A 23,719-nucleotide genomic window follows, 5' to 3' on the forward strand; every position below is an offset into this window, starting at 1 on the left:
CAGGCCATGTGTGTTTGACTTCATGTCTGGATTTCAGAGGTGATGAATGCGTGACTCAGAAGGTTTTTAGTGATCTGAATATTGGCGCTACTCCCTATACAAAGATTATTATCCCATGAAAGAGATCAAAGCACTCTGTGTTGTCAGTTTGAAGTTACTCAGAAATGGCCTGGAGGCAGGAACAGAGTTAATCGTGGGTACTCTCACTTGATGTAGCATAATAAAGTAGTTTTGTATTTTGAGGGGCTTTGGGTAAACTGTTTCTGGGAATATACTGAATTCAACAAGCCGCCACAGAACAATACTTTAAAGCAGTAAATATAATTTCATACCTTTGGAGTTTGAAACAAAAGTGACTAAAATATGTTTAAAAATCAAATATATCTGAACTACTTTTTGTATTGAACAGGGGCCTCCAGGAGCACCAGGAAAAGACGGTCTAAAGGTGAGTTCAGATGCTATTTAGTCAACCAGAAATCTTCATTTTGGGGAATTTTAAAGTATAAATTTCCTCTACAAGGCAATTACTATAGACAAGAGTAGAATTGCTCATCACATTGATCCCTTAGGGAGCAGGAGGAGTCATCACCATTGACATATTGCATCCTATTTTAAAAAAGAAGTCGGTGCGGTGAGTGCAGAAAGCACCGGCTGTATAGATTTGCCAAAATCATATCAATCAAAGTAAATTTCTCAATAGCTAAATTGTTCCCCCCCTCTCCAGATTTGTTCAGGATGAAAAGCACAAGGCAGGTGCCAGAATACTTGTTAATCCTCACCTGGGTGCTGCGCGGGCACATGAGGGGATTACTTAACTGCAAGTTGCTACAAGTTTATAGGCAGTTTTCACAGTTTTGTGTACAACATGAACACAAGCTTTGGTCGATGCTTGAAACATGCGTTACATATTCTTACAGAGAGGGTCAGGATTTTGCTCACTTGGAAAGAAATTTCTCAAGTCAGACTTGAGCCCGTGACTTCAGCACAGAAATGTCATTGACCACCAATGTGAACACTATAGATACCTCTGGGCTGTTTTGGTTGTTTGGAATCACCTGGATTTATTCAGATTGGCCAGCTGGAGATGTTATTTTAAAGGGCTAACAGGAATGCTTTTCTCTGCTTTGCGTTCTTGTGAAGCCTAAGACAAAGGGTTAAAAAAAGAAGGCTCTGACAGATGGTTAAGTCTGAGATTAAGTGGGCACAATGCAGATTTCATCCTAGTTACTGTGAGATTTATTTTGTGCATTTTTCACATCTTTGCATTAAACAATATGCCTCTTGCTCTTTTTTACAATATCTATAACCAGAAGCTCTTGCTCTGCCACTTTGCTGCACCGTGTTGTAGTTGAGTTTGACAGTGGTTCGCTCTCATTTAGATGATGATGGTTTTTATATGGCAAAATAATGTATGAACATCACTTGTGACTGTGGCAGTTGTTACTAAGATTAGCCTCAAAGAAAAAGCTTTTTAAAAATAGAACAGAGCTCTCTCTCTATCTTTGATTTGGCCCTAGCCTGTGATAAGTACAGCAGGTCGGTGGTGCAGTGAGTGAGTGAGGTAAGATTTTCTTTTTTAGTTTCACTGGGGACTTGATCCTGAACCTTCAGGATGTCAGAATGAATTTAGACTGAGAGCAGCCAGGTGAAGTAGTTAAAGGAGCTAATATGCAGAAACCTTGAAACATTATGAGACTTAACAGTGCCCGTGATTGGACACCAGGGTGGTTGTGTTTATTTAAAAGAAAAATAAATCACTTACAAGAGCAAGGTATGAAAGCTTCAGAGATTCTCATGTTAAATTGGACCTTGTAACTCTGTTTGCTTGGCTTGTAGATTGAACGCATGGAAAGACTTAGGTGCATCTGCCTTATTGACACAGTACCTTGGTGTTCTTTTCAGTGCAGCTGGGATGTTTGTGCGGATAGATTGGAGGGTTATGGTAATATGTCTCTCAGAGTAACAAATCCAAACCATCTGCCAAAACACTCCCAGCCCCCTTGTGACCCTGAGCATGGCTAACAGGGTAGTCAGCTTAATGTGTATGTGCTACTGTAAATCACCAGGCTGCCATGATAATTCACAGTCAAGCTGTAAAGGATCCAGCTTACTAAAGGGGCTAATTTTACTTTTTTGCTTAGAAATGTATTTGTTATCTAAAGCTAGAAAAGAAGATTTTACACTAAACTCTATGGAGAGCCACACTTTGTATTCTCACATTTTGAGCATGAGCTTTAGGGTGACATTTAGATAGTTTATGTTTCAAACTTTACACAGAGTTGATGAAAGCTGCATTGCTCTTTTAGCAAATATATACAGTATAACAACACAGTACATGCTTCTTTGATATAATGTGCTCCCATTTATTCCTTTTTTAATCCATGAAGCAATCGTGTTTACTTTCATCCTGAACTCAGTTTTCCAGTTTGTGAAAGTTCCCGTAGCAGAATATCATGAATTCCTCTCATGCATTTTCCTTCAGTGTAATTCATCTTAGCTAAATATTTGTTTTGTTTCCTCAGGGGGACAGAGGAGCTCCTGGGCCTGTTGGACCACCAGTAAGACTAAGGCTATCTATACCAAGGCCACATTACTGTAACTCGTTACTATCAAATAGAAAAGTGTAGTTAAACTACAGCATGGCTGGGAAATTAAATGGTATCTCATGGAAAGTATTCATTATCATCATGTCCAAGCATCCAGTGGCCTTGATGCAATAAACTCTTGTGTAATAATTATATTTATATCCACAAATAAGCTAAAAATCTAAATTTCTAAATCAGTTTTTCTGTATCTCTTTGGTCAAACCCAGGGCCCTCCAGGATCCTTTGATTTCCTGCTTCTGCTGATGGCAGACATCCGAAATGACATCGCAGACCTGCAGAGCAAGGTGTACGGTCGACCTATGCACTCTCTAGAGGAGGACTTTCCCACAGTCCCTGACAGCGGGAGACAAAACCAGGACCCTTTAGATATGGGCTCGGGTGAGGACTCTAAGGAAGCGCCGCCTCGAACAGGCGCAGGGCCGAAGAGGAACAGGAAGAGGAAACCAACACGAGAGAGAACAGAGTGAACAAAATGGAACGAATGAAAAAGTACAAAAATACATTGTCTTTGGTGTGAATATTGAAATGATCTGCCTTCTTATTTAACTTCTTAAAAAAAGAACATATTTTATGCTGTTTGATTACAGATTGTCTATTTTTGTATGATATACAAAATTTCATCTATTTTTTAACAAAAATGAGTAGACTGTGCCAACGCATGCTTTTTTATTGCATATTTTCAGAAACCTACTGTTGCTTTATAGCACATTAAAGAAGTCTCTCATAAAAACAGGGTTTTTTTTCTCTTTAACTGTAAACAATCGGCATGTGTTGCATCATTTTTGTGCTTGCAGGAAGAATTAAAGCAGCAAAATATAGAATTTTACTTTTTAACCTTAGTGCATTGAGTCTCATCTATTGCATGACCCATTGTCATTTTTAAAACTTTGTTTTACCAAAAGTAATGATTCAAAGAAAGTTTGGAAATACTGCTGTAGTACCAGCTGTGATCAGAGCTGCAACTGTGGATTATCGGTAAGTTTCAAATGTCGCTGAAATGACACCGCACCTTATCTAATACAGCGTTCCTACAGTTTTTGACTTCTGTCAAGGAGGTGCCATTTTTTCTGTGTAGTTTTGAATGAATTCTCATAAAACTTTGTTCTGATGAAGACGAAATGAATACATACCAAATATTCCCTTAAAAGTGAATACTGCCCAGAGAGTGAGCTGTCTTGGTGGAGGTTTGCGCTGTCACAGTGGTTCTTGTTTTGTAATGTTTTGCTACCTGTAAGAGCTCCAAGGTGAGAACAGTTTTGTTTTTTCATAATTTATTTCTAGTTTTTACAAAAACAAAAAACAGATGCATATTTGTTATCAGAGCTTCCTTTGATATACGCAGTGACGCTGCGCGCTGAGGTGTTAGTTGGAGGGCTGCGTTAGGCACCAGAGCTGCCTTCTGGTGCCTAACCATAGCCTGTAACTTGATAATTTTAAAGTAAACTTCTTAAAACTGAATTATATCTCCTGCCATGGACACCAGACTAGAGATGGCACGATACCACTTTTTTATGTCCGATACCGATATCATAAATTTGGATATCTGCCGATACCGATATGAATCCGATATAGTGTTTTTTAATCAACAAAACTGTTTTTTAAATATCTTGCTGCATTTTGTATAAGTTCATACTCAAGTTCAAAACAACAACTACACTAAAGCTATTCTGTTATACCTGTATGCAAAAAAAAATATTTCATAGTTCAGCAATACTGATCAATCTAATAAACTTAAACCTACACCATCCTCCCTATTCTGGTATTTTAAAGAGTACTTAGCATAAATATTAAGCAACCTAACTAATAGGGTTCCAACTCCCAGCAACAACAAAAATAAATAAATAAAAAATAGGGAACCACCCCTCACGCTCCACCTCATGATGCTTAATCGACGTAATCAACCTTAATTTGATGCAGTGTGAAAAAAAAATGCACAGAAATCAATTATTTTTCAAGAAATATTAAATAGATTCAACATCTTTCTTCAACAAAATTGCAGACTGCACAGATGGTACCTTCCCAAAGGAAAAAGTACTATAGCTTACTAGGGTATATTAGACTTAATAGTTACTATATACAGTAATTGACTTCTATTCATTTTACATCAAATTAAAACTTTGGGTGTCAGATAATTATTTATTAAAAGCTAGACATTTTAAATGAGAATAAGAAAGAAAATTATGTCTTTGTGCCCCCTTTTCTCTGTTAATGCCCTATCGGCCCCCCTGGCTAAACTTTGCTAGATCCGCCCCTGCACAGTTACCAGCGTCAGCTAGAAAAAGATCCTGGAGTAGAAAGTAATATTAAATACATTCTAACAACAGCTGATCAAGCTTAAACGTGCTGCTGTTGTTCAGCCACTGGTTTCCTCTTTCTGGTGCAAAGTGGGCCAAAAGCAAACTAGAGACACGGACTCGCAACAGAAAAGCCGATCAGCTGATCGTTAAGCAGTTTCATGATTGAAGTAGCAGCAAGAAGAGGCAGTCGCTTGTTAAGCTTAACGCAGGAATGCTTTACAAACATTCAGAGATGGACTTACACACTTGCTTTACTTCTCTCGGGATAACTTTGTCGGAGATGAAATGCCGGGTTGCTAGCGAAGCTCCACATGCTATCCAGAGGTCCCGAGACAGGTCCCGCATGCCACAGCCGCTCTATCACGTGAGGCATACTGCGACGTTCTGAGGTGAGTTACAGCGTGTTGCAAGTTTTGTGAGGTGCTTTCGTGATATTTAATGGATCGGATTACATTTTTTATTTTTCTCCGATATCCGATCCAGTAATTTAGGTCAGTATCGGACCGATACCGATACGTAATATCGGATCGGTCCATCTCTACACCAGACTAAAGTTTCTGTGCCTACAGCTCATTTGTGGCTTGTTTAAAACTCGGAATAAAAACCACTGCGCTTGTATATCTGATCTAATAATAAACCAACCAAAGTAAAGCCTTCTCTGCAAGCAGGCAACTTTCAGAGGGCAGTGTGAATGTCAGCTGACTGAATTTCTAAAATGTTTTAATTTTTTTCTCCACCAGAGGGAGACCTTCTCAAAGCAAGAGATCCAAAGCAGTCTGATGTTTAAAAAGAAATCCTATTTTTAACCGACCTGTTGATTTGTTGGCAGAAAATTTATAAAAAACTGTTCATCCTTGATGAACATCATGAGACTAATAATCACCAAAACGAGAATTTTATTTCCTGATCTTTGTGGATTTCAATATCAATTCTGTCTGATGATCAGGCATATAGGAAACAAAAAAAGAGAAAAGAAACGTCTGACTTGACTCATCTGTGCATGTTTGTTTGTTTGTTTTATTTATTTTATGGTATTTGGTGTTTGTTTGTTTTTTTTTTCCATTATCCACAATAATCCCAGCCACATCCACACACTATGAACGATTTTGATAGCATACTCTTACATATTACCACCTAATATTACCATTATGTGGTGCCACTCACTCCCTGGTTGAGTTAACCTGATTTTATATGACATTATTATCCATTCCTTATTTAATAAAGAATAACCAGAAAAAAGGACAATACACTACTTAGTTGTGTTTTTACATCAAGCATTCCCTTATGAATCCACTAGATGGCAGTAATTTCTCAGTCCTGTACTGCGTGTACTGTTTGAGTTCAGCCCATTAAATGATGCACAGCACAGAGTGCTGACTGAACTCATTAGACTTTGGCGTGTAGTTCACAGGGATCCACACAGACGCAATCAAAACACCGTGATGAATAAAGCTGTGTGGGAATGCTCACTCAGCATGGGTAATGTGTACATGCTTGTTTATTTTGGGACTCTGTGACATTACCTTTTCTTCTCTCTCAAAGATTGACCTGCAGGCGTCAGAGTGATCATTTTGTTCCTGGAAGAACTTTTTTCCCCTCATTTAAATCATATTCACATTCGTTATCTTTTCTATTAGAAACATTTATGTCGTTCCCAAAAGACAAACGCAGATTTGTTCATTCTTTGACAACATCAAAACCGAAATCCATTCAGATAGTTGGAAGTTTTGGATTTTGGATGCCAGCCTCATTAGACACTACATCATTGTTAACACGTTGTGTATTTGTTTCACAATGAGCCCATTTTCCCACAACGCTGTATGTTATGATTTGCATTTGATTAAAGAGGGACCGATATTGAAGTGCTGGGCGATTCTTTTTAACAAGCTGGGCTCCTCTCGTATAGAAAGAGACAAAAACACGGGGAAATCTTGGCAATAAATTTCTCAAATATCTCTTCTGGAAGTAATTAATCACCACTGTACAAGGACAGGCCTTTAAAAGGATTTCAAATATTTGCTGAAGTGGCCCCTTGTTCCCAATTATATCTCTCTGCTTGCCCCCTTCATTATTTAGAACTGTCCACAAAAAATATGCAGCACTAAATGGGAACATGCACACACACACACACACAAACCCCAAAGAAAATGTTTAGTAGCAAAAAGGATGAGTGAGTTACTGTGTTGCTAAAAAGCCCTAATGAGGTAATTTTATTAGTAGCGGCTGCCCAGGACTGTTGGAAACAGATGGAGGAAACAAACAGAGAGGAGCAGCATAAAGAAAATTAGTGCTACCCAATTCATTAATTAATGCATTAGTGTGGGCAGCAAATTAACTGCCCCAAAAAATCTTCCATTCAGCAAAGATTATGATGGAAGAAAAAAAATACATTGTTGCCCTTCAGCGTAATTACAAGACAGTGCAAATTCAATTCTAATGAGGCGAAAGGCACCCCCTTAACATACATCCCCTATTCCCCCCTCTATAAAAGGGCTTGCTCTTGTTGAGGCCTAAGTTTAAGGAAGTATTGAGAGTGAAGGAGACAATGATGAGAGATCGGCCAGGGTCTAAGTGCTTTATGTGCTGCAAACAGGTAGAGAGGATTGAATGGCTCTCTTTCTGGGACTCCTGGGGGGCCTGTCTTCCCAGCACAACAACACTTGGCCCTGAGAAAAGGGCCCGTTGAGGGGCCTGGAGAGTGAATGGACCTGTGCCGTGGTGGGTCAGACTGAATGGCCACAAGTTCTCCACTGATTAAAAACGATGTTGTGCCGGTCCGGGCTTCAACACATGTACGCAAACACACACTTATGCGTGTAGACACAAAAAAACACACACAATCACACATGCACATACTGAGAGCCCTCACCCTTCCACCTCTCCCTCTCATTGAGTTATCTTTACTCGGGCTTTGTCTCCTCTAATTGGAGCTGATGAGTGACTAATTGGTAGCTTTTTTACAACACCCGGTACTTAAGCAATGGCAAACCGAGTGAGGCAGCATGAGCGGAGTTAATGAGAGGCTTTGCACAAATAAAGGCTTTAAAATGGGCCTGTTTCACAGAATGGGAGAAAAAGGAAAGTTGAGGATATCTTTTGTGTCCTCCACATCTTTCACTCATGTGCAGGTATCTAAAAAGGGAGCGGGAGTGGTGGAGGGCACACAGTGGCTGCTGAAACGTTGAGCACTTGTCTGCATAAAGGGATCTGTTCTGTATTGTTTGGGCCCCATCGTTTAGTGTGTCTGTTAATAATGAGAAAGGGCTGCTCCTCAAATGAATGTGGCAAAGTCCTTAGTGGACAATAAGTGCCCTCTCTTCTGCCCAGACCACACTGGACTGTGTCAAAGCAATTTGAAATGAAGGTTTAGCCCCTTTCTGCATTGTCCGGGGTGAGTGTGTGGCCTGTATGCACAGAGCCAAGCCTGCGAATAATACAGCGGCAGATCAAATCTATGCATTATTGGCTTAAATGATCATAAAACATTCAAAGCTTCTAGGCGTGATAAGCAAAGCTTCTGTGTCTCTTGTGCATCGGGTCAGCATCAGGCTCACTGGATCGTAATTAAAATCATAAGAACAGTGAGTGCCCTGGTCCTCAAAGGAGAGAAGCGATTTGCATCATGGTGGTAAAAGTAAGAGCCCGGTGGGACGTTTCCTTAGCATGCTGTCACCTCAGCGGATATTTAGTCTACGTGATAATGGATTGCTTTGTGCTTTTCCGGTATGAATAAACGCCATGAAGCAACAGGCTTCATTTAACTAAGCCATCGTTCACACCAGGCCGTTGACAAGCCACTCTCCCTTTCCTCTTAATGCTTTAGATGCCCGGATCCCCCAAGAACAAATGGCCCCATGCACAACACAACAGGTATTTGTTTTGTCTGTTAAGGCCACTGGTTCCACAACACACAGAATGATAGGAGGACATCCAGCGGTCAAAACAAGGATAGAACATGCCCCTCAAAAAAGTGCCACCTCAAACCTCATGTGGCTCAACGGCAGAGGCTCGCTGTCATTTCCAAGATTATATTTAGTACAGTATTGTATAATTCGCTGGCCAAATATTTGTTCTGACTCATGCAATAGGCTATTCACAGTTTCACTGACCCATTAACAATCCACGGTTTCCTATTGTCCACTTCTAAATGGATCTATTAGCACCGCCTTTGTTATTCAAATCCTGCATTTCCCCACAAAGAGTGTGGTTTAACTCTCTAATGAGGACTTCCTCAGACAAAGGACAGATGTCTCTATTTTCTCTGCCCTTACAAATCCACTGGAAAGATGTCACGAGTGGTAAGAGCCTGCACCAGACATTTTCACAATCTCATATATTCTCCTTCGTGTGTGTTTTGTTTGGGAGAGCATTTTACAGATGTATTTTAATAGTATATTTTATAGTAGATAATAGATCAATCTAATAGAGTTTTCTTTCCACAGCCTCATGCCACATGACAGTTTTCTGCTATTTAAAGACATGCAAAACAGATCTGGTTTGGCAACACTTGTGCATACCTGTCATATAATGGATTTTATTGTTGTGTTGACACAGAGTTGAAAAACAATATTCACGTCTTTCACCTGCTCGAGGAGCTGATCTCCTATTAACCTTGTTTCCAAAAACACGATTAAAGCTTTAGCTCATCTGAATTTTTTTCATCTGCTTCACCAACTTTTCACATGTTGCTTGCAAAGGTAGCCAAATAATTCAGTGGCTCACTCACAGGAAGAAAAAGGCTCCAAACGGGCCCTTGTAGTGGTGCAGCACCCATAGAGGCAACTGGGGGAAAGTGGGGAAAATTTTGAAGTAAATCAAGGCCTCGGTATATGTTTTAATAGTTTATATCATGTTCATCCTCTACATATAATCACCTTCAAGACCTAATGGAGTGACAACTGCACATATTAAGGTCACATTGACCCAGTATGCTGCCCTGGGGTAAATATGTGCTATTATGCCCCAAAGTCTTAGTGGATTGTGTCAAGTTCCTAAGCATCGGTCAGACAGTGCAACATGATTTTATTATTTGCCCGCAATCAGCAGCAGTTACACACAGCAGGACTCTGCCTCTCTATGTGTGTACCTGTGTGTTTGTGAGTAGAGGTTTATTTAGTGAAATATCCAAACATGTAAGAAGAATAAAGTTTTCTAGTCTTACAGTTAGTATTAATAATAAATAAGCTGATCCGATTTAGTTAACATTACTACTAAAGTACAACGTTATCAGTTATATTGAAATACCCCTCTTTTTTGACAAGAAAGGCGGAGTCTTGAGATTCGGAGAGTCTTCTGCAAGAGTGTCCTGGGCTGTCATTAGTAGAATTAATCTATTAAAAAAAATAATAATAAAAAATAAATAAAAATGAAAAAATAAAAAGCCTGTGCATTCCCAAAGTGGCACCTGGGCAGTTTGTGGTTTCTTCCATGCAAACTATTTGCAACAGATGCAACTGGTACTTGCTACCAGCTCTGACCACTCCCTAGACCTTCAGAATGAGATTGTAGCAATGAATTTCAAAGCAACTGCCAACAACAACTTACCAAACAGCCAGTGAACGCACATTTTTGTCTAACGGTTGCTGGTCGGTTTATAGGCCTCTGTGACTTGAATCAGTGTTTTGTTTATTTATTTATTTATTACAAATATACTGCATGGTAAAATGTCAAAATATCTCACATGAAAAGGCATTCTAATCAAAAGCATGTTGGCGGAGTGAATCCACCCTTGACATGTAAATGCTATTTCACCATTTTTGTCAAATTTAAATTGAATTTGCATTACAGCTCTTTTTATAAAAATTGCCAATTCCAGCCTATCACTAGCAAGGATGTGGCCATTTGAATTTCTGCTGTGGTATACTGCCTCTGTTCCTGGAAGCTTTATTGTAACTTTTTTCCGTTTATTTATTTGTTGTCTGATTATTTGGCTTTTTTTATTATTATTATTATTATATTCGCCGTTGATTATTCATGTTGTCGTTTACTTTTGTTGGTTGTGTTGAGATAGCGCAGAGAGGAAGGGGCGGGACGAAATAGGACCCAAACATCGTCCAATGAGAAAACGCCCTGTTGGCCCAACAGGCATCCCGTCATGCTCGCGGACTCAGCGCTACGTCAGCAGTGATACAGAAACATGGCGGTGCCCATAACGGAGAGCCCGGCTGTCGGCGCTCGTTTGTTGATAACAACTTTTGTCACGACGCTAATATTTCACAGCAGTGTGGCCGACATCGCCGTGGGAGCTTCGACGACAGAGGAGGCTCCACACCGCCGGTTTGAGTACAAATACAGCTTCAAAGGGCCGCACCTGTCTCAGAGTGACGGCGGTATCCCTTTCTGGATCCACACTGGAAGTAAGTTTGTGTCCAGCTGTCAGCATCACTGAACCGCTGCTCGTCAAATCTCTTCGACAGCCGTTTGTCCAGCTGGCACGAGCACGGCTGAGGCCATGTCCTGTTTGTGGTTTGTTTCGGCTCTGGGGTGTTCAGAGGCGACAGCGGCTTGTTTTGTTCATTCACAAGTGCACTAGGAAATGCTTTGATTTTAGCACTCGACTCCCAGTCTCATTTTCATTCAAATCAGTGCAGAGCTGAATAAGTCAGAGTTAAGTTCGAACTCCTGACTGGCGCTGGGGAGTGTGCAGACACAGGCCTCCTCATTGTTGAACTTTCCTCTTGCAAAAATAGGCCTTTGGAGTCTTGCATCACACTGTGAGTATTCCTGCTGATACAAGAAAGCTGCACCAGCTTACACTGCATTCTCTCTAAATAACACTGCATGAAGACCACCTTCATTAGCATTCTGCAGGTTATTTCCTCAGTGAACTGTTTATTGGTGGCTTCATTAAGTGTGTGAGTAGAGGTTGACAGGAAGCAAAGAGAGAGAAAACAGAGCACCCAACATATTGTGAATAAACTTTTTTTCTGTTGTCCCCCAACAGCTGCAAAGATTACTGTCACATTTGAATGCATATTAAATATGACCTTTTACACATTCCCAGAGCACAAGCTGATGCTCTTCTTTGCTCATTTTGTCTTACAAGAGCTCCAAAGCCATACTTCCTGTGATATAAAACTGCTAAAAATATTTATTCATTTATTTATTTATTTATTTATTGACCTGGTACAAAGTAGAAGCAGTGTAGCATTTGGAGAGGGGAAAAAAGCGTACAAACAAATCAGGTGCTAGGCAGTAAAGAGCTTATCAAGTAGGTACAACTTGATAATGCTGACGTGTAATAACAGTAATACACCTCTGCAGCAGTAGTGGGGGAAAAAACAACATTTATTGTGTCACTGAGTTCTTTTCCACAGATTTGTGATAGTAGAAAGTTTGTGATAAATTAGTAAGTAAACTCACTTTGCGTCCTCTCTCTGTTCTAGATGCCATTCCTAGCGCAGACCAGGTGCGCATTACGCCATCCCTCAGGAGTCAGAGGGGTTCTGTTTGGACGAAAAACAAAGTCAACTTTGAGCACTGGGAGGCCGAGGTGACATTCAGGGTATCTGGAAGAGGAAGAATGGGAGCTGACGGTTTGGTAAGAAGGGGAAAAACCTCAGTGTGGGCTGATTGTGCAGCTGCGAGGGTCTAGCTTAATTTTCCACCGTCTACTCCAGCATACTCCAAGCTAGCCTGTGCCAGTCTCTTCCTCATGATGAGCATAAACATAAAGAGAAATCTTTCTAAAGCCAATAGGAAACAATTTTTTTCAAAGATGATAAGAAAATGTGTGTTTGTTAGCTGACCTTAACCAGTCACATGAATGGCTGAGGAAAAACACTCTCAGTGATCCCACACTGATTATCACTGCTTCTGGCTCAGCTCAGCTTAAACCCCCTCCTCTATATTGGACATTTAACAACCACGTATGGTGGTAACTCCTTGAGGTGGATGGCTGTTGCTCGGGAAACTGGTTGCAGATCTTCTGCACCAAAATAGTAGTTTTTCACGTTTGTCTGCAGTTACTTGCTAACTTCTAGCTGAGTGATAGTAAAATGTCAAAAGGTCCAATGCAAATTAGAAATGAAAAAGGTTCACCTTCAAAATAAAGTTTTGGCTCAGTGCTGCAGCCAGCATTTTTCAAAAGGCACATCTTTTACTTTGAAGGCAAACCTTCTCCATTTCCACTTTTCACAGTTTCACTACTGCTCAGAGAGCAGCTGGGCAGTGTTTGTAGACAAGACCGCAACTTCCATTGAAACAAAGACTGTAGCAATATGGTAGCAACCAAAGCAGTCACAATGAGGGTTTATCTTACTGCTTGTGCAATACACATTTTCACTTAGCAACAAGGGTTGCCAGGGGGTCACTGACCAGTCCATAGGTCTGTGTGACTGGGACTTTAGCAATAATTTTCCCTGTAACTACCATCAACATCCAATAACTAGTTGAGGAATAATAATTTTTCCCTCATAGCCAGTATTGACTGTGTGGATGGAAGAAATCTCCCCGTTGCTGTACAACAGGCCAATATTTCTTTTGTGGATAATCTAATAGTAGATATTAAGAAACTTGCTTCAAAACCTGTTTCACCTACACACCCTGTTTCAGGTGTGTCATACCCATAGGGTTGTATGACAAACACTGCCTAACAAGTGTAATGTGAAGCATAAAGATATTGATTTTACTTGTAAAATAAAAGTAAAATTTTATTTGTATAGCACCTTTCAAGACAAAAATCACAAAGTGCTTCACAGAAAAACTAAAACATAAAAACAAGTTTAACCTTGTAAGAGGTTAAACTTCTCTGGGGAGCCTAAATGAAGCACTTCACCCAAATACACAATTGCATGCTACAAATATGTAAAATTGCAGATTTTTATATTGTCAATGATGTAGCAGTATTTCATGCAGTTTAGTTAGGTGCTGTTTCATGTATATAGCACCAAATCACAAATAATCTCAAGATGTTTTATATTGAAAGATTGAAAGAAAACCCCAACAATCAGAGATTAATAGTGACTAATGAGTAAATACAGAGTTGTGTGTAAACACGTCAAGAGTGAAAAGAGGTGAATAAAGAAGAAACACACAATGCATCACAATAGACCCAGTAACCTTGGCCTGTTACACCATATCGTCATCTGACACAAACTTTAAGCTTTATCAGAGGTTTTAAGGCTAATCTTAAATAAGTGCGCTTCCTTCTATTTTTAAATACTCTAGGAACCGCAAGTAAACCAGCACTCCGAGAACAAAGTGTTCTGACAAGGACACTATAGCTTATGAAATGAACTTACACTGTATCCGTTTAGGTCAGTTGTTAACAAGAAACTGGAGTAGAGAAATGGTGCACTGTGTAGTCAGTAAGTGGCATTTTAATCTTTATTAGATAGTGACAGTGCAGAGATAGAAAAAGGAGAGAGGAAATCAAAAAGAGAACAGATAAATGTATGACACTCAACTCAGCTGGGCACGCAGAAAAGGCTCTGATCTGATCTGATCACACTGTCTTAAAATAATATTGCCAAACCATCAAAATAAAAATTGCTTTCCAATAGAAAACAAATATATGTGTATGTTTGTATATATGTAATCACCCATATATCAAATTTCCTTTAAATATTAAATCAGATATTCTTTATTCAGCTCTAATCCCATGGATTCCAAACAAGTTCTTTTACATAAATGAGCTATTTATTGTTTTTTTATTTTTATTTACTGACTTATTTTTATGGCTGACAGGCCGTGTGGTTCACCAGCACACAAGGCCTTGAGGGTCCAGTGTACGGAGCTGCTGATCAGTGGAACGGAATTGGAGTCTTCTTTGATTCTTTTGACAATGACGGAAAGGTTGGTGTCAGCTATAGTTTTTAATAATGGTAAAACCTTAATGAGTAATAAGCGTAAAGTGTAAAGCACTATAGCTTTATTCACATTTGTTTCTGTTATTGTGTGGTGGGAGCAGTCGGTTGAGAGACTTTCTGCCTATATTATAACAAACAGCTTGATTTCTCAGTCAGGAATCATGTTAGCAATTAAGAACCCAGAGCTTTTTGTTTATGTGAAATTTAAATTTTACTTAGTTAAATAAGATTACCTAAACATCAAATCTATTTCTGTGCTTTAGATGACAAAAAGGATTAATTTTTTTCTTTGTTTTCTGGGAATCTTTCCAGAAAAATAACCCAGCTATTCTCGTCGTGGGAAACAATGGCAACCTTGTTTATGATCATCAAAAGTAAGTAAACATTTCTTGCGCTTTCCTCTGATGTCATCACCAACTCGAATTTTACCAACTTAAAGAAGATTAGGAAATATGATTATATTTGCTTGGAAAGTAAATAATCCTCTCTCCTTCCTAATCTCCCTTGGGCGAGTGAAAGCTTTAAATCATTTTTTTAAATCTTAAATTCTGTGCCTACTGTACCATAAAGTATATACGCAGGCATGAATGTTATTATCTAATAAACGTGAGTGTGTTTTCCTCAAAGTTTAACCATAATTATGAGGTGCAAGTAATAGTTTTTTGTTTGTTTTCACGCAGCGATGGCTCCACGCAGGCCCTCGGTACATGTTTACGAGACTTCCGCAATAAACCCTACCCTGTCAGAGCCAAAATAACATACTACAAAAGGACACTGACGGTAGGAGAAAACATGAACCTTTTAGCATTAAGTGTGTATATATTCACAATGTGAAGTAAGAGAAAAACAATGGCACTTTTGAGACAGTAAAAATGTAGCTGTGTTTTTGTTTTTGCTGTTTTTCCTCTTCAGGTCTTGATCAACAACGGTTTCACTCCGGACAAAGAGGACTACGAGTTCTGCACAAAGGTGGACAACATGGTCATTCCATCTGACGGTTTCTTTGGCATTTCAGCTGCTACCGGTGGTTTAGCAGGTATTATTCTATTTGCTGTTAAAAGTCTTTACTGTCTACAAAATCAAAATTTCGTAAGCAACGGATTTCTCTGTAATAACTCATATTCGACCCAGCAGTCGCTCTTAGCTCACTTTCTAAACTGAGCCACGCTCACAGACATTTTATCAGCCGCATATTTTTCCTCTTATTGACTTAGCTCCTCCTTTTACCTTCAAAACCATCCATATGAGGTGATAGCTTCACACCACAGCTGCAGATTTGTTGGCTGCACAGAAACGGTTTGAATCTTTTGTTCCACTATTTCCCAAACAGTGACTGTGGAGGTCATTTGAGTACAGTCCTTTTCTTAGCAGTGTGGTCTTCTGCTGCTGTAGCCCATCTGCTTCAAGGTTTGATGTCTTGTGCATTCTGAGATGCTTTTCTGCATTTCTTGGTTGTAAAAATGGTTAACTGTCATCTTCCTATCAACTTGAAGCAGTCTGGCTATTCACCTCAGACATTAACAAGGCATTTCACCAGTTTTTGGAACTGGAACTCACTAGATGTTCTCTCTTGTTCGGACCATTAAAACATAGAGATGTTTTTTTTGGAAAATTCCAGCAGATCAGCAGATTCTGAAATACTCAGATTAGACTGCGTGGGACCGACAACCATGCCAAAAATCACATTTTTTTCCTCATTCTGATGCTCTGTTTGAACTTAAACGGGCCCTCTTGACCATGTCTACACATCTAAATTCTTGCTGCGATTTAACTGGCTAATTAGATGTTTGTATTAATGAGCAGTGGCAGTAGTAGCACTAGAAATATTTCAGGTCTGCCTTCTATTAAAGACTTAATTTCATTTGTACTGTCTAGTAATTTTCTGTAGTTAAAACATTATTGAAACATTACCTCAGTCTTATGATGACATCACTAGTTTTGCTGGTCTGGTCTTGACTAGTTAAATTGTTTCCATCTTAACATTATTGCCTATTAGTGCTACCTTTAGTCCTTGTTCCTAGTATCACTATTTGACTTACTGCTTATTGGTAATTGCTAATTACTAATATAGCATGATAGTATTACCTTATTGCAGTTGTTTCTGAGATATTATATTATAGTCTTAAAGTGTGGTAATTCAATAATTTTATTTCTGATGTTTGTGATTTTTCTCATTGAAATTTTCTTTTGTCCGTCAGATGACCACGATGTTTTATCCTTCTTGCTATTCAGACTCACAGAGCCTGGCCAGCAACCGGTAACTACATTTTTTTTTTTTTTTTTTTTTGTCTAGAACTCCTAATACGTTTCCAATCCGTTGTGTCTTTTACTCACTCTGTAGTTGTGTGTGTGTGCGTGTCTGTCTGTGTGTGTGGACGTGCATGTGTGCGTGCATATGCACTATACACCCAAGCAGAGCCTCTATTGAGTTCACAGAGGGGTTTTTTGTCTTTCCCATTGAAGCCCCCAGTTGAATCTGAGATTCCTAAAGAAGAGAAGGACAAGTACCAGGAGGAATTTCAGAACTTCCAGCAAGAGCTCGATAAAAAGAAAGAGGAATTTCAGAAGGAGCACCCGGACGTCCAAGGAGAACCAAGTTAGTTTTCTGAAGCATGATGGTCCAAACAGTTGTGTAAAATTACACAATGAATGAAAAATACACATTTGTTTTTATTTATATTCTATATTAATCTGTTACGTGTTACCTAAAAAAAAAAGTTAAATTATTTGAAAAATATGAATCAGAATACATTCAAGACAAATATGTCCAAATATTACTTTTGTAAATCTACATGAAAAGTTTACAAATTTCTTTTCTATAATTAGGTTTTAATCTGCAGTCTCTTTTTTCAGTCGATGATTTGTATGAGAGTGTGAATGACCGGGAGATTCGTCAGGTGTTTGAAGGCCAGAACCGGATCCATCTGGAAATCAAACAGCTCAACCGGCAGCTCGCTATGATCCTGGACGAACAGCGTCGATACGTCTCCGTCATCACGGATGAGGTCGCCAAAAAGGGGGCAAACACTGAGTCAGGACAGGTGGGCATGTCATCAAGAAGCAAACTTACGCAAGCTAAAGGTGTTCGCTGTAAAGCTGCAAGATAGATTTTTAGATTTTGTTACGAATGGAGAAGCATGTTTCTTTCGTCTTCTGTTTTTTTGTTTCTTTTTACATTTTAAAAATGTGTGTCGGGACTTTGGACTGTCTTTCTATGAACTCCTACCTTATTAAACTTTTCATCTGAGCACTTATCAAAACATAGGAAACCCTTTATATGACAGCTGTAACAGTATGAACTTTGAGACCATTGTGCTTCATTTCTCTCTTAGCTGGATTCTGCTGGTCAGCAGCTGGGCTCCATCGTAGCCACACAGCAGGAGGTTCTCAAAAGCCTGAACGAGTTGAAGTAAGTAACAACAGTGTTTGTTGTTGACAATCAGTTATTCTTAAAAAATAGCTGTTTTTTCAAAAAAACAACATAAAGACACATCCGTGATACTCCAGAAAAACAAGGGAAATCCTGCCGCTTAAATCCATCACATCACATTTAATCTTAGGAGAGGCTGGCTGCGACATCACAGGTGTCTGCTGTCCTGATAATCCAGCGGCTGTAACGGCTTCCTCCACAGTTGGTAACGCTCGATTTCTAGGCCCAGATTTACTGATGTATTGCGCCAGTGTAAACTGGGTTTTGGCACAGAGACAAGAGTGCCCAAATACCTAATACCAATTACCTAATAAAAAAAACTCATTTGCAATGAATCCGTTGCATGATAGAGAAATACCGCATGAGCGGGATAGTGTTGCAGTCGTTTGGACAGACTTTTTGACAGCTGATCAGGAAGCAGAGAAACCCAAAAGGTGGCTGATTAGGAATTCTGTCATACCACAATTACAGCTCAAAGTGCACACTGATATCCAGCTCTAATGTGCTTCTTTTAAAACCATAAAAATAGTCACCTGTGCTCAGATTTCATTTTTCGCAGAGAATGATTGATTCTGCTACTTAGAATAAGTGAGTCTGATTTGGTGTGTAGGTTCAATGTTATATTAGGTCAATAACATATCTTTGCTTATGTATTGTTTACCATAAGCTCTTTATGGACTATGTCATTGTGGGCATGCCAGCATTTTTAAATACACTCAACAAAAATATAAACGCAACACCTTTGTTACTGCTCCCATTCCCCATGGGATGGACGTAGAGACCTAAAATTCATTCCAGATACACAATATAACCATCCCTCCCAAACAGTGGTCACAAATCAGTCCAAATGTGTGGTAGTGGGCACATCTGCTATATTGAGATAATCCATCCCACCTCACAGGTGTGCCACATCAGGATGCTGATCTGACATCATGAGTAGTGCACAGGTGTACCTCAGACTGCCCACAACAAAAGGCCACCCTGGATTGTGCAGTTTTGTCTCACAGCAAAATGCCACAGATGCCACAAGCAATGAGGGAGCGTGCAATTGGCATGCTGACAGCAGGAATGTCAACCAGATCTGTCGCCCGTGCATTGAATGTTCATTTCTCAACCATAAGCCGTCTCCACAGGCGTTTCAGAGAATATGGCAGCACATCCAACCGGCCTCACAACCGCAGACCTCGTGTAACCACACCAGCCCAGGACCTCCACATCCAGCAGGTTCACCTCCAAGATCGTCTGAGACCAGCCACCCAGACAGCTGCTGGAACAATTGGTTTGCACAACCAAACAATTTCTGCACAAACTGTCAGAAACCGTCTCAGGGACGCTCAACTGCATGCCCGTCGTCCTCATCGGGGTCTTGACCTGACTCCAGCTCGTCGCCGTAACAGACTTGTGTGGGCAAATGCTCACATTCGATGGCGTCTGGCACGTTGGAGAGGTGTGCGCTTCACGGATGAATCATGGTTCACATTGTTCAGGGCAGATGGCAGCTGAGAATGTCCCAGTTCTTGCATGGCCAGCATACTCACCGGACATGTCACCCATTGAGCATGTTCGGGATGTGCTTGACCGGCGTATACGACAGCGTGTACCAGTTCCCACGAATATCCAACAACCTCGCACAGCCATTGAAGTGGAGTGGACCAACATTCCACAGGCCACAATTGACAATCTGATAGACTCCATGCGACGATGTGTTGCACTGCATGAGGCAAATGGTGGTCACACCAGATACTGACCGGTTCTGGGTCCCCAGACCCCCAATAGCGCAAAAAACTGCACATTCCAGGGTGGCCTTTTGTTGTGGGCAGTCTGAGGTACACCTGTGCACTACTCATGATGTCAGATCAGCATCCTGATGTGGCACACCTGTGAGGTGGGATGGATTATCTCAATATAGCAGATGTGCCCACTACCACACATTTGGACTGATTTGTGACCACTGTTTGGGAGGGATGGTTATATTGTGTATCTGGAATGAATTTTAGGTCTCTACGTCCATCCCATGGGGAATGGGAGCAAAAACAAAAGTGTTGCGTTTATATTTTTGTTGAGTGTATGTCTGCTGCTTGATGAGTGAGTCGTTATGACTGACTTATGAAACAGCTACGTAGTCTTACTCACTCTTTTGTCAGCCATTTAGCACAAATATTTATTTTCCTTTCAGGAAAACTTGATTGACAAGTTTGATTCAATCTGGGCGTTTTTAAAATCGAGCTGCACGAACAAAGAAACTGGATTTATTTATTTTTATTAATGCATATTTGTCTTGTGTTAATTTTAACACACCATCTGCATAAAGATTTAATCAGAATGACAAGATATTAAAGATTGTAGTTTATGTAACATTAATCTCTCATGTATCACAAAAAAGCAAGCTGTTTATATGCCCTAAATCCAACAGGACATTCATTCTCAGATGACTGCATACATGATTTTCTTTATCATATTGTTGACCCATAATTCCCGTGGCACTCGACTCTTGGTTACTCGTTTGCTAAATCTACCCAAGCACTCTCAGTTTTTGTTTTTTGCTTCTTCTTTTTTTTAATCCTGCAGTGAGTGGGAAGATGTAATAATTGAATATTAAGGGTGCTACACAGGAGTAAGCTGATTGGCACAGTAAATAAGTTTGCTGGCAAAAGGCTTCAGCAGCTTCTGCTAATGTGCTAATGTGAGCAACTGATCTGTATTACTTTATAGATTAAGTGCTCAGTTTATCCTGACCCGTCTTAAACACAGAGTTTATGATAGGACTTAGTCTCGCTCCAAAACTACATAGAGGGCTCTTTGCTCATAAATGGGTCACTTGGAGTAGACGAAGATTAGACGTAGGGTTTAATAAATGCTCACTTACTTCCTCAAGGGAGATTCCCCCCCCCCACATGTCCGTGAAACAAATTAGATTTTGTTTGTATGTCGTCCTTGTTTCAGACCTCGACCATGTGGCCGAGCAAGAAAAGGCCCCTTCTTAGCACCGTTCTGCCCTTATCAGCTTAGTAGTCTTTAAATACATCTGTCATATACAAGCAAAATACAGTGTCCCATCCTTTTGATTTCTTGTCACAATCTCCCTCAGGGCTGTCTTGCTTACACTAGTGGAATTCTGCTCATTTGTCTTTTTTCCCCTTCATAATCGCCTTAAACGTGTTTAAGATGATAGAGGGGAAACTAGTTGCTTCCTCCCTGTAAGTAATCAACTTTTAGAAATTACATTTTGTTGAGAAATGTGATCCTGGCTTAAAGTCTTTCTTCTCTTCTGGGAATGCTTTGCATTCAATGTAGTCTTCCTTTAGTGATTAATCTGAAAGTGAAGATGCAGATTTACAGATTTCACATTCAGTCCTTGGTGGGCCTCAGCACTAGCACCTCAGACTGGTTTATTCTGCTATCTGACGGGGTGAATGTGAGAAATGATTTGTACTAATTTCCATTGATAAATCAAGGGTGAATGGCAGCTTGACACAAATCTTCCAGACAGATGATGAAGTGACCAGGATAAACCAGTCTGAACTGGTCAGCATATGTTCTTTTGACCCTGACTGTTCAGTTAGTGGTGCACAGGAGTTATAGAAGAGTGTTTCTACCAGATATAAATGAGCAATTTAAAGATTGAGACGGTAAAATGCTTCCACGGGTGATCAATTACAGTTAGAAAGGCTCTCAATTTCACGCACATCCACATTAATGGGGACCAGCTATCAGATGCTTTGTTACATTTTCAGACAATTTTTAAATTTTGTCTTCAGCATGTTAGCCATCCCTCTCATAGATGCATAATCCACATGGTGTCCCCCTGTTTCTGAGCCATTTCTTATCCCTCTGTACTTGTAATCTGTTGTAAGAACATGTTTTTATAAGGGATTAATTTAGCAATCATGACCTCTTTTATCAGATGGCAATTTTCTGTTTTTTCAAAGTTTGAGAATATGTAGCCTCCAGTGAATAGGGATTAAAAGATTAATTTTTAGACAATTTATATGACTTTAAATAAGCAGCACCTCACAGCATGTTTACTGTTCAGCATGTTTCCCCACATGAATTCAATCAGCAGTGATTTATTTCAGTCCTTTTGAGGCTTCTTTAATGTTAATGTCCAGTCAGTAAGCATGATGTCTCTGTCCTTCTGCAGAAGCTCCTTTCACGAGTCGCTGAGACAGATTGGCTCTGTCCAGAATCAGGGTAATCAAGCCGCTATGGGGACATACGAGACCATGCAACATTTCAGCGACATCAAGGAACATCTGCACACCGTCAAAAGGGACGTGGACCACCTGGTTCAGCGTAATGCTCAGGTATGGATTGGAGTCTGAACTCTTCTGATCTGTTTTACAACAAAAAAAGTGTTGACTGAACTCGCTGATCTGCATTGTGTTGTTTAGAATCCAGCTGACAAGGTCCTGAAGTGTCCCGAGTTGCCTCCCATGCCTTCCTGCTTATCCACTGTTCATTTTGCAATCTTTGTCGTGGTCCAGTCAGTCCTATTCTTCTGCTACGTCATGTACAAGTAAGATATCAGGTTGTAATTTGGGTTGCATCTGCCTGGAAATCTAACCACTCCTCTAATTTTTTTGCATCCTTTTCTTTATTTCTTTTGCAGAAGTCAACAAGAAGCAGCAGCTAAGAAGTTCTTTTGATGTCCTACTTTCATAAAGCCAAAGTGTATACATGAGGGAATGTCCATTTCCTTTTTTTTTTTTTTTTTTTTGATGGGGTTTGATTATTTTCAGTGTAAGTTATTTTACTTAAAAAATTGGTTTTGCTGTAGATGTTTTTTTAATTCATTGCAGATTTGTAATTTGATCAGTGTAACACTTCTGGATTTCCAACATGATGCAACATGTTACTTACAGTATTCCTGGTTGGTCAGATCCTTAGATTCTTTTTTTTTAAAAAGAGAGAAATCTGCCACAGTCCCATTCCCTGAAACAGAACCTGTGTTTTGAAATGTGCAATTTTGTATAAAATACGGCAGAACTATTGATAATGTAAACCCAGACATTGGATTTCTGGGACTGTTTATCTGTTTCAGTTGAGTCAAACAAGTCAGAATCTGACATATCCTCTACCTGAACAATTTACATAAACGACTGTAAACAAATAACTGCACCATGCCTGGTTATTGTTCCACACTTCATACATGGTGCATCTATGCTCAATAATTTGTTTTCTGTTAATTTCTCATTATCACAATTTTCCCACCTATTGCAAAAGACTTCCTGGACGCTTTATTAGGTTAACCATGCTAATACTGGGTTGAATCCTCATTTGCCTTCAGAACTTCCTTAATTCTAAATGTCAGATTTAACAAGATGCTTAAAATATTCAACAGACATCTGCACATCCACGACTGGACTCGATTGGACTGTGATCGGGGGTCTAGAGGCCATTTTAGTAGAGTGAACTCACATTCATGTTTAATAAACTAATGTAAGATGATCTGTACTTTGTGACATGGTATCATGTGCTCGTGGAAGTATTCATCAGGGGATAGGTACACTGTGGTCATAAAAGGATGGACATGGTCTGCAACAATACAGTACTCAGATTATAGTGTTTAAATGACAT

At 39.8% G+C, this 23,719-nt stretch overlaps 2 protein-coding genes across 6 annotated transcripts in view; both read left to right on the plus strand.

Annotated features, from left to right (window-relative positions):
* ccbe1 (collagen and calcium binding EGF domains 1) overlaps window positions 1-3,410 on the plus strand; it is a 47,077-nt gene extending 43,667 nt beyond the window's left edge. For all 5 annotated transcript variants that reach the window (XM_026173566.1, XM_026173562.1, XM_026173563.1 and 2 more), the window contains 3 exons: window positions 410-445; window positions 2,523-2,558; window positions 2,813-3,410. In XM_026173566.1, coding sequence (XP_026029351.1) covers window positions 410-445; window positions 2,523-2,558; window positions 2,813-3,073 — 333 coding nt within the window. In that variant the 3' untranslated portion in view covers window positions 3,074-3,410. The remainder of the gene's footprint in view (window positions 1-409; window positions 446-2,522; window positions 2,559-2,812) is intronic.
* Window positions 3,411-10,954: 7,544 nt separating this feature from the next.
* Window positions 10,955-22,860, plus strand: lman1 (lectin, mannose-binding, 1). Its single transcript, XM_026173567.1, has 13 exons — window positions 10,955-11,259; window positions 12,289-12,443; window positions 14,591-14,698; window positions 15,025-15,086; window positions 15,393-15,492; window positions 15,625-15,748; window positions 16,911-16,969; window positions 17,176-17,308; window positions 17,566-17,753; window positions 18,045-18,121; window positions 22,284-22,446; window positions 22,534-22,658; window positions 22,752-22,860. The coding sequence occupies exons 1-13, from the start codon at window positions 11,040-11,042 to the stop codon at window positions 22,786-22,788; spliced, it is 1,551 nt and encodes a 516-aa protein (XP_026029352.1). The 5' UTR covers window positions 10,955-11,039; the 3' UTR covers window positions 22,789-22,860.
* The last annotated feature ends 859 nt before the right edge of the window (window positions 22,861-23,719 follow it).

Source organism: Astatotilapia calliptera, chromosome 7 (assembly GCF_900246225.1).
Source record: "Astatotilapia calliptera chromosome 7, fAstCal1.2, whole genome shotgun sequence".
NCBI lineage: Eukaryota > Metazoa > Chordata > Actinopteri > Cichliformes > Cichlidae > Astatotilapia > Astatotilapia calliptera.

Bases quoted from the DNA above. Each gene is read 5' to 3' on its own strand.
- lman1 (XM_026173567.1), top strand. From the start codon at position 11,040: ATGGCGGTGCCCATAACGGAGAGCCCGGCTGTCGGCGCTCGTTTGTTG. The intron at 15,749-16,910 runs GTATTATTCTAT...TTTGTCCGTCAG, and splicing joins TGCTACCGGTGGTTTAGCAG to ATGACCACGATGTTTTATCC. The intron at 22,447-22,533 runs GTATGGATTGGA...TGTGTTGTTTAG, and splicing joins TGGTTCAGCGTAATGCTCAG to AATCCAGCTGACAAGGTCCT.